We start from the raw sequence: 12136 nt of genomic DNA on the forward strand, positions 1-12136 counted from the left end.
CTCTAAAAGGTATGAGATAGCAAAAAGGTCAGCAGGAGGCCCCCCAAAAACGCCTAGATAGCAGAGATTAAGGAGATATAAGAGGTATTGTCCAAAGAGTTGAACTGAAAAAGACTTCCTCTGGTCTGAGATTCTGTGTTGTCCTAATTTGTGTCAGGAAAAAAGTTCTTTGAAGTGAAAGCAGCGGCTTAGTATGTTTATATGAAGATTAGTCAGTTTAAGACTTCAGATGACATACTAGGAGAAAAGAAACTTCACTTTGGTTGGTGGCTTTGGAGTGGTGAAAAGAACTTTGAACTTGAAATTTCAAAATTGAGTCAATTCCCAGTTATGCTTTGTACTAGATGTGTGATTTTCAGTAATAGAACTTGTCTGTTTTTAATCTGTAAAGATAATATCCAGTAGGGTTGTAAGAGATTATATGGTGTCATATTCTGTAAAATGATAGCTTTTCTGTAGATAAGAGTGGAAACCACTTTTTTTTTCCTTTTCAACAATAAACAATAAACGACATCTACAACACTGATAAAAAAACTTATTTGAGTCTCCTCAAAAAATTTACTCAGAACAAAGCTGGGATAATAGTATTTCCAAGAACACTCAAAAATTAAAATGTACAACACTTAAAAGATGTTAACTCATTCTTAGAGAACAACAGAGAACATATAAAAAGAGAAGTATTTTTGTCAAAGATCCTATCAAGCCATTGAAGTGTATCTTTTCATTTTAAATGGTGTACCGACTGGTTTTACACTAAACCATAGTAGCTTTGAAAAAATTCACCTGTAATAATGAATACTTTGACAGAAGTGAGTGTTTCTGAATCTTACTCTGTAGGAGCAAAGAATACCATGTTAAAATTCTTATGGACTTTGTGAGAAATACCCCTAAGTATAAAGTAATTCCTTCTTACATTAACCTTATTACTTTGCATTCATTCCTCTATTGTGTACCATATATATATTTTTATGATTCTAAGATTTGTGTCTTCTCACATTTTAATGTATCTAAAATGAGAATGTGTCTCACATTTGAAAGGATCCTAGAATTGTGTCATAGATTTATTGACAGCAATTTTTCCTTCTTAATTCACTGAAAATATGAGTAAATTAAATGTATCTCTAGGATTTGGTGATCAGGTTGCTAATCTGATCTTTAAGAGAGTTTACTTTGTTCATAGCCATAATTTAGCTCATTTCTTAAATTGGCTATTAATCCACTAGTTCAGGGGTCAGCAAACATTTTTCTGACGTGCTAGATTGTATATATTTTAGGCTTGTGGGGCATATGGAGTCTGTTGTCACTTTTCAGCTCTACCATTGTAGGGCAAAGGGAGCTGTAGACAACATGTGAATGAATGAGAGTTACCATGTTCCAATAAAACAATATTTCTAAAAGCAATAGTTTACCAACTCTACACTAGTTTGTATATATTCCCTAAAGAATATTGTACTCCTTGTATTCCCAGTACCAGTGAAAACTCAGGCCACAGATATGTATTGAATGAATAAATAGATATGACTGTTAGTGAGGGCCAGAGGTGGAAGACACTCAGCCATATACACCAAGCTATATACATTTCACTCTCTGCAGTTCCATGATTTAAGAAAACTTCAAGATTAATAACAAATATTTCTAAGTAGAAACAGTGTGATAATGTATGCCAAAATACTCCTGAAAGTGTAAAACACCTCATTCATGCTTGTAAAGGAGGGCTTTTGCTTAGTACAAGAATTCTGACTGTTGGTCTTAGCCACAAGAAGGTGAACTGGTCCAATTTCAATAACATTTTGGCCAGACTCCAGTTGTTCAAGCACTTTTCTAAGTATTCTTTCTAATATATAAATTAGTCACTCACCACCTTCTCTTTTATTTACGTCTTCTGTGTTTGTTTTCAGATGCTAAGCACGGTGCTTTCCGTGTGTGTTGTGTATGGCACTCATAATAGTCTACTCGAGAAACAAGGACTGCCTCTTATTAATCAGGTTGTTAGCTGGATGATATTAGGTAAGAGGTCAATCAAATCAAATGAGATAACTTTCCATCAAGTTACATCTTAAAATTATCCATTTACATCTGTATCATTGCTGTTGAAACAAATAATTTTGTTGTGGGAAAATAATAATAACGAGCTATTATTTCTATCTCTTGTTGGAAGTTGACAAAAAAATTAGAACTTTTGTGAGCATTCATGTGTTATTAAGAATTACTTGATAGAATATTTATGACTTGATAATAAGGCTGTATATTTATTCGCACCTGATAAAAAGTGCTTCCAGAAGAGAAGAGGGTTTTGTGAAGAGATTCCTATGCTGAAATTTCATGTCAATTCATAAATTCTCCTTTCTTACACAGGGACTAGGAAGCAGTTAAATTTTATCTGTATTTCCCTTGCTGAAAATAACATTGATTAGTCACCTCCCAACACATTACACATTTTATAAAGCCGATTATACATTTTAAAACGTATTCCTCTATAATTCTTTTAAGAATGTGCGTGTGGAGCAAACAGATGTCATTTAAGGACTTAGCCTTTTCCTTCCAACTGGAAGACAGGAGCAAATTTTAAGTCGAGGTTTTTCATTAAAAAAAAGAAAAAGTTTGTAATGCCTATGAATGACATGATGTGTGATTTAACATTTATTTATTTATAAATGATTTTTGTTCATCATTAAAAAAAAAAGATCTTTGGATGGAACTTTATCTTAAAAAGACGATTAAGGGATAGGAGTGTTTGTCCTTGGATTGCTCTTAAAATCCAAGCAGAGGCTTAAAAATACAACAGGAAATGGACATGTATCGCCTAAAGTTTTGATTTGCTCATTTTCTATACACCTTGGTCATTGTATAAGTGGAAGTTATTCTTGGACAATAAGTGTTCTTGTATATATAACTTTATTTTCACTATGTAAACTTCATTTCATTATGGGCATTATGTAGGCCTTCCCTTTTAAATTATCTTGATTACTAAAGTTACTATTTACATTCATTCTGCATGACAATAGCAGAGACTGCTCTTTCATTTAAAAAAAAATGTGTTTAGTTTGTACTATGTTCTGGCACTATTCTGTTCTCTGAGAATAATAAATATGGAACAAGTCCCTGCCCTCCTGGAGCTTATATTCTGCAGGGCTGGGTGGTGGGGCTAATATTCTAGTGGGGTATCTATATGTAATTGTCTCTCACATGACATGTTAGTTTTCAAATCCACAGAAAAATCAAAAATTATGAATGGCAACGATGACATTAAAGGGAAGTCTTTTTATTTTCCTGCATAGCTTCAAAAATATGCAGTGTATATAACACACACCAGCATATAAACAATATATCACCTAGGGATAAACCACATGAAGAAGAGAAGCAAAGAAAATAGAATTTGTGTTCATATTATTGTACCTCATTTTTAAACATCTAAAATGTCTAAAAAGGTTAAAAAAATAGAAATTTCCTAGAATTACAGAAAGTCATCCTCTACTTCATGTCCTTGTCCACCTGTGATTACGAGTGTATGTATGTATAAAATTTTTTAAACACCATATTCAATATTTTTATCTATTCTACCATCCTTATATTAATTTTTCAGTTGACTTAATAATATCCTTTATGGCATTTTCCCTTTGTTTGTCTTTTATGACATTGACATTTTTGAAGAATATAGCCAATTAACTCTGGGAAAACTTATATTTTACCCATGAGTTACGTTGAGACATTCTAACCAAGAACAAGGGATGTCCTTTCCCTTGTTCAAGTCTACCTTTGTGCCTTTTAAAGCAGTCTTCATAGTTTTCTTCATATAGGCTGGGAATATTTCTTGTTAAATATATTCCTAAGTATTTTATCTTTTTTGTTGCTATTATAAATGAGCTTTTCTCATTCATCGTATCTTCTAATTTTTAATTTTTTTTTGAGTATAAGATGCTATTGATTTTTTTTAACATCTTTATTGGAGTATAATTGCTTTACAATGGTGTGTTAGTTTCTGCTTTATAACAAAGTGAATCAGTTATACATATACATATGTTCCCGTATCTCTTCCCTCTTGCGTCTCCCTCCCTCCCACCCTCCCTATCCCACCCCTCTACGTGGTCACAAACCACCGAGCTGATATCCCTGTGCTATGCGGCTTCTTCCCACTAGCTATCTATTTTACATTTGGTAGTGTGTATATGTCCATGCCACTGTCTCACTTTGTCACAGCTTACCCTTCCCCCTCCCGATATCCTCAAGTCCATTCTCTAGTAGGTCTGTGTCTTTATTCCCGTCTTACCCCTAGGTTCTTCAAGACCTTTTTTTTTTTTTTTTTCTTAGATTCCATATATATGTGTTAGCAGACGGTATTTGTTTTTCTCTTTCTGACTTACTTCACTCTGTATGACAGCCTCTAGGTCCATCCACCTCACTACAAATAACTCAATTTCGTTTCTTTTTATGGCTGAGTAATATTCCATTGTATATATGTGCCACATCTTCTTTATCCATTCATCTGTCGATGGACACTTAGGTTGCTTCCATGTCCTGGCTATTGTAAACAGAGCTGCAATGAACATTTTGGTACATGACTCTTTTTGAATTATGGTTTTCTCAGGGTATATGCCCAGTAGTGGGATTGCTGGGTTGTATGGTAATTCTATTTTTAGTTTTTTAAGGAACCTCCATACTGTTCTCCATAGTGGCTGTATCAATTTGCATTCCCACCAACAGTGATGCTATTGATTTTTGCATGTTAATTTTATATCCTACTTCTTTACTGAATTTTCCTTTCTTGAGTTAGGTTTATCATTGACTCTCTAGGTAGAATTTTCCAAGTATACCATCATGTAGTTTACAAATACAGATATGTATTTCCCCCTTCCTGTTCTTATTCCTCTCTTTTCTTTCATTTACTCGCATTGGCTAATACCTACAGAACAATGTTAAATAGTAGAGATAGTGAACCTCCTTGATTTTTTTCCTGATCTTAGTGGGAGTGTCTCTGGAGTCCCCCCATTTAAGACAAATTCTGGCTTTAGGACTGAGGTATATATATTTATCATGTTAAAGAAAGTACATGCTCTCCTGTTTTATGTAGGGTTTTTATTAAGAATGGATGTTGAATTTTGTCAAAGACATTTTCAACATCTATGGAGATAATAATATGGCTTTTTTTCCCTAGACCTGTTAATGTGGTGAATAATACTAATAGATTTCCAGTACTGAACCATTCTTGCATTTCTGATATAAACTCCTAAGACACATTTGATTATAATGTATTATTTTCTCAATGTAGCATTGGAGTTCATTTGCTACTATTTTTCCATCAGTACTCATAAATGATATTGGTCTTTAATTTTCTTTGTTGTTCTAAATTTATCAGGCTTAGGTATCAATGTTATATTTGCTACTTAAAAAGAATTGTTTCTTTTTAATTTCTATACTCTGAAACAATTTATGTAGCACTGGGACTATCTGTTCTGTAAAGTTCTGAAAGAATTCCCCTGTGAAACTATCTGAATTTAGTCCTTTTTTGTTGGGTAGTCCCCTGATAACTTTGTATTTCTCTATGAAATTAGTCTGTTTAAGCTTTTTATCTCTACTGCGGTTAATTTGGAAATCTATATTTGCTTAAGGAATTTTCTGTTTCTTCTAGATTTTCAAATTTATTCATATAGAGGGATGCAAAGTAATCTCTTATGATTTTAAAAAATTCCTTCTGTATTATTAGTCATTTCCCTCAATTTATTTTGTATATTTGCACTTTCTTCCTTTTCTTTGATTAACTTAGCTAGTGGTTTGTCCTTTTTGTTTATTTTCTCAAAGAACATGGATTTTGATTTACTAATTTGATCTACTGTTTTTCTGTTCACTACCTCATTAATTTTTGCTTTATCTTGAATTTCTAGTTTTATTATATTGTGTCTGAGAGTATTTTTTATATTATTTTTACCTTATAGAACCTACTGATATTTTCCTTGTGCCCTAGTGTATATGATTAACATTAGCATCCCATAGGTTTTAGTATGTTGTGTTTCCATTTTCATTTGTTGAAATATCTTTTTATTTCCCTTTTAATTTCTTTTTTGATCCATTAGTTGTTCAGGAGTATGTTGTTTAATTTCCACATATTTGTAGATTTTTCAGCTTTCTCTTGTTGTAATTTCTAGTTTTATACCATTATAGTCAGTAAAGATACTTGATATGATTTCAGTCTTACTAAATTTGCTAAGACTTGTTTTGTGATCTATTATATGATCTATCCTGGAGAATGTTCCATGCACAGAATGTGTTCTGCTGCTACTGGTTGGAATGTTATATAAATTTTTGTTAGATCCATTTGGTCTAATGTATGGTTCAAGTCTAATGTTTCCTTGTTGATTTTCTCTCTGGATGATCTATCCCTTTCTGAAAGTGGAATATTGAAGTCTCCTATTATTATTGTATTCTTGTCTATTTCTCCCTTCAGATCTATTAGTATTTGCTTAGTATATTTAGGGGCTCTGATGTTGGGTGCATATATATTTACAGTTGTTATATCTTCCTGATCAGTTGACCCCTTTATCATTATATAATGACCTTATTTGTCTGTTGTTACCATTTTTTGACTTAAAGTCTATTTTGTTTGATGTAGCTATAGCTACCCTTCACTTTCTTTTGGTTTCTACTTGTATAGAATATCTTTTCCATTCCTTCACTTTGAGCATATGTGTGTCCTTAAATCTGAAGTGAGTCTCTTATAGGCTGGACATATATTTTAAACAAGACAATTCCTCCTTGGGATTAGGAGAACATCGGTACTAGAGGATGCCTACCATATGGTGCAAGGCATGAAATGGTTGACTCATAGGTAGGTCAGCAGTATCTCCAGAGATATCTTCCAGGCACTAATTCACTATAGTCTAGCTCCAGTGAACGTTTTTTGCTAATGTGCTGGGATCCCTAAATGGGTTATATGTTATGCAACTGGTTCTAACTTATGTCACTCAGGATGGGGACTCTTATTTCCCTTTTAGCAACTTATCAATCCTTTACACAAAAGTCAAACAAATACAGAAAATACAGTTTGGTAAAACAGGTCTCATTTGAACTGACTTTTTAAATAAATATTAAAATACTATTTCTTTCTGTTAAAATATGTACCAGATGATGATAACATTACTGGAACTACACATCTGAAAAAAAATCAGAAGCGATTCTTCTAAGATTACTATAAATATAACTTACATAATCTTAAATCTTACAGTGACTCAACTTTGAATGAGATTGTCTTTACATTTAACTTATTAGTAGATGTTGACTAGTAGTAATAATAGCACCTAGCAGTTATTAAGCACTTACTGTATCTCAGGCACTATGCTTAAGGAGCATTTTATAGGTGAAATTGTATTTAAACCTCACAACAACTTTATATCATTTCTACTTAACAGATGGAAATACTGCTTAGATAGATTAACAAACTTGCCTCATGGTTAAAGAGTTATAAGTAATTCAGCCAGGATGCCCTCCCAAGTTATCTGTCTTCATACCTTGGAGCATTTCATTCCACGCATATTGCCATCCTAGCCAGGAGGATTAGGAAATTATGCATATTTTCTTTCCAAAATAAAGATTGGGGAGTTTATGTTTTGCTACCCATACCCCACCCCCAATTTATTTGCTCTTCTCCCACTGAAGTAGTTGCTTTCTAATCCTGAGAAGAAAGATTACTTCACTTATTTGGATTACTCTTATTACAACTGTCATGTGTGGTGAAGTCCTTGTCTCCTGTCTCTAATTTTCTAACTGGCACACTACAACTCTCAATGCATACTTTGCAGTGGGAAAACTTGGAGGAGGGAGTGCTTAGGAAAAATCAATTTCTGGGGAGTAAGTTGTCTTTGAACTAAATGTTTAATTAGGAGAAAAGTTGCTGAATCTTGAGTAATATTTTTTTTTATTATTTACATTAGAAAATGACAAATTATTTATTTAAGAGTTATTACAGTGAGCAAGGCTGAATATAAATTGGGAAAATCTGAACTAAATTGTGGTTAAAATGGTGAAATGTAATTTTAACTAAAAATGTGAAGTTTCAAATTTCTAACAAAAATGAGTAGGGCAAATGTAGCTTCATTTTAAATGTCACACAAATAATAAATGCTATAAATGATAATAGATTATTCAGTGCTTTAAACTCAACATACCCTGTGTCGCTTGTACTAACACTACCCACATTTGTTTTATTGCAGCCTCTTCCTTCATCGTGCCTCTACTGAGTCCTCTGATTCTCTTTGATCGGCTGTTTAGCATTCTTGTTTCCTCAATGTCGACCTACCTACTTCTAAGCACAGGGTATAAACTGTTTTTAAATTTTAATTTTTAGTAGCAAGTTTTAAATGACATATTGACATTTCTCTGAGTATTTAACCTCTGGAAATGAAAAATATGTGAATCTTGAGGAATAAATTAGAAGTATTTTTCCTCTGTAAAAACTGTATGTGACTTGATCTGTAATCTTCAGTTTTCTTTTTCTTATCATTTTCACAGTATTGCCTGTAGTCTTTGTGTTTCTGTTTACTTCCTGAAGTTGCTTAAATATTGCTTACCTACAGTGTTAGAGAGTTCTGATAGATTGTGGAGGAATTTTAAGTCTCAAACAATGACTTACAAGAATTTTAGTCTTTGTTGCATTCCTTTCATGCACTTTAAATTATGTTTTGATTTGTTCATTCTTCTTTGAGTATAATATTTTATTTTTACTCTTGCATATGTCATAGTCCAGATATTCCTTTTGATTCAGAAACCTTTTAGAATATTTTCCCAAAAGTTAAACTGTTAAAAAGTTAAACATTTTCATTGAAGATTAAAATTTTCTTGTAAAACAAAAACAAAAAAGAACAGCTTGATTTGGGTTGGATTCTGAAGCATTCTCTAGAAATCAGTGAGAACAATGACATACTCTCCCATCTACTTTGAAGAAAAGAGTTCTTCACTTGCTTTTGAATTTTATTTCATCTTTACTTAAATCTTTATGAGGGTGAGAAATATGCACATTATAATAAACACTGAATAGAACAGACAAATCGAATAAACACCGCTCAGACAGTTTCAAAATTTGGTCCAAATATAGGATCTTGATCCCAATTAGAATAAACCTAGGGATTTACCGTTGTGCACATTTAAGCACATTTAATTTAAGAAATCTAAAAAGTGAAAAATCATGCCTATAATCAGAATAATGAGTATGACCTTATTAATGAATGTATTAAGAAATATATTACCCAACATCAGAAAGTATATTTACCTTTGCAAAAAAAATTAAACAGAGGTAGCCTGAAACAGCAGTCTGATAATTTCAGTTAGTACATTTTTCAGTGTCAAATCAGTTTTGCAAAACATAGTCCACCTGTTATCATTCCACATCACTATTTTTGGATGACCTGGAGGGTTCTCCATGTAAATAAGTGAATAGTCAGAATTATAGGATATTTAAAAGAAATGCAGTTTCATTACTTTACAAAAGTACAGTAATAGTAATCCTACATTCTAACAATGCACCCTTGATTAAATGAATAAAGAAGATTTATTTTTAATCAACATTTAATTATTTTTATGCAGATGGAAGCTATTATAATACTTGAAAATAGTTCTCTTAAGTTGGTTAAACATTTTCCTCCAAAATTTTGATTATATTATCCCTTTGCTTAACAAAGTATAATACAAACGAAATGTCTTTTCAGCCCTGTTCAATTTGCACAGAGACCAAACTAGCAGATCCTAATTTAGAAAGGTTTTATTATGTACACTCTGAGCCCATGATGACATTTTATTGGTATTTCAGTTTATTAATTCAGATATACAGACTTTATATGAGATATTGGTTGTCTAAAGAAATAAAGTCCCATAAGAAGATTGTCTTTATCAGATTTATTCATCTACATTTTACAAAAATTTTATTTTATAGTTTTTGAAAAGAAGTATATCTGTAGCACTATATGTAGAACTATGGAATTTATGTTTTTACGTATTAGGAAAGAATAATTTCATATATAAGTGCAAATATTTTAAAAATCATGGGTTTTTTTGGGGTTTTTTTGCTCAGAGAGTACACTTTCTTGATTCAATTAGTCAACAAGTTTTTTTTCACATTTCTAGTGTCCTAAACACTAGACAGACATACAGTTAGAACAATTAGTGTACCCCAGGTGTATAATAGAGTTGTAAGCTGCTATAAAATATGGCCTCTATTTTACAATGTTAGGCAATTGTAAAATGCAACAATTAAGTTATCATAATTTAAGTTGTGAATTATGTGATATAAAGAATGACTAGAGACAGGGTTTGGGTAAGGGAGCTGAACTGGTGCCATCAAGGACTCATGTGGAAATTGAACTAAATTTTCAAGAATGGCTAGGATACAGGCATTCTATTTCTTTTTCAATTTTTTTTTTAATCATTGTGAACATAGTATAATCACATTTTGAAGAGTAGGAATAAGGAAGAAAAATCATCTATTAACCCTACCCCTCCTATTGATGTTCTGACATATTTCCTTCCAGTCTTAGCTCTGTATTTATCCTTTTAACACAGTATTAATCATAGTCCATATACTATTTTATATCTTTATTTTCTACTTTGCTGTATTTTATTTTTTATGTTTTGAAATTTTTATTTTATTTTTTTTTATTTATTTATTTTTGGTTGTGTTGGGTCTTTGCTGCTGCATGCGGACTTTCTCTAGTTGTGTTGAGTGGGGACTACTGTTCGTTGCGGTGCTTGGGCTTCTCATTGCGGTGGCTTCTCTTGTTGCGGAGCACGGGCTCTAGGGGCATGGGCTTCAGTAGTTGTGGCACGCAGCCTCAGTAGTTGTGGCACACGGGCTTAGCTGCTCCCTGGCATGTGGGATCTTCCCGGACCAGGGATTGAACCCGTGTCCCCTGCATTGGCAGGCAGATTCTTAACCACTGCGTCACCAGGGAGGTCCCTCTACTTTATTTTAGAAGCATTTTCCTAGTTGGCTTATAGGCTTCCTAACCATCATTTTAATAGATTTTTAATATACTATGACATGGCTGTACCTTGATCTTTCCTGTATTTTTTGGTCACTTTATTTCCAGTTTTTATTGTCATGAATAATGTTTTGAATTTTTTATGCATAAGCCTTTTATATAGTTAGATTATTTCCTTTTTTCACTTCTCAGTTGTAGTATAGGTGGGCCGTAAAATATGAATTTTTTTTTACTTTTGTCTTAAGAACAGTGCCAGCTTATAATATTACCAACAACCTATGAGGGGACCTACTTCATCATATCCTTTCATATCTCATTTTTAAATAAGAATATCAAATGCTATTTTAGTAAGCCAAAAATAGTGGAGCTTTGTGTCGATACATTTTTCTGCACTTGTTTTACTAATAATATTTTCTCACATATGTGTTGTCTGTTCATATCCTGGGGCGTCCTAAATCTTAGATACCAAGTGATTTGTGTATGCCTTCTCAAACCTGAATGTTTTCTTCTGCCTGATCTTCAGTGTTTTAGTTTTATGATCGGTGGTAGAGTTTAAAGCATTTTGTTTCTTTTGCTTTCTCATGTTTAGGAAATAGCACAATATGGAATAGAGTTCAATAGTTGAAAAACTTGAAAGAGAAATACAGGTTTTTTTGTTTTAATTTGGTTTGCTTGATTTTGTTTTGTAACTTCCAATCAACAAATACTTATTATGAGGGGGCCTGTAGTGGTGACAAGACTGACCCAGTCAAAGATTTTCCAAACTAGTGAGGAATGCATATTAGTAAACATGTGATTAAAATAGTGTGATAACTACTATCATATGTAGAGTATTTTGGGGATTACAAAGGTGAAACACTTGTCTTAAACTAGGGCAGAAAAGGATTAGGAAAAGCATCTGCCACTGCGTTATCTCATGAACATTTCTCCTTTGTCCACGTTATAATGTCCACATTATACGCCAGCCTAAAGATGTACCATACATTATTTAACTAAACTCCCCTGTGGATATTAAGTTGTTTTCTTGTTTTTCTCTTCTGTAAACAATATTGTAACAAACATCTTCAGATGGGAATCGTAGTGCATATGTCTGATTATTTTCTCAGGGTGAATTCCTAGAAGTGACATTATTAGATTATACTATATGAATATTTTTTAGATTCTTGATGCATAGT

General features: G+C 32.6%; 1 protein-coding gene across 3 annotated transcripts in view; it reads left to right on the forward strand.

The window, feature by feature from the left end:
* PIGN (phosphatidylinositol glycan anchor biosynthesis class N) overlaps nt 1-12136 on the forward strand; it is a 122841-nt gene that overhangs the window by 58775 nt on the left and 51930 nt on the right. For all 3 annotated transcript variants that reach the window (XM_082352980.1, XM_082352979.1, XM_082352981.1), the window contains exons 21-22: nt 1899-2007; nt 8202-8304. In XM_082352980.1, the coding sequence (XP_082209106.1) occupies nt 1899-2007; nt 8202-8304 (212 nt within the window). The remainder of the gene's footprint in view (nt 1-1898; nt 2008-8201; nt 8305-12136) is intronic.

The sequence above is a fragment of the Balaenoptera borealis genome (genome assembly GCF_965194805.1).
Source record: "Balaenoptera borealis genome assembly, chromosome: 14".
Lineage (NCBI taxonomy): Eukaryota > Metazoa > Chordata > Mammalia > Artiodactyla > Balaenopteridae > Balaenoptera > Balaenoptera borealis.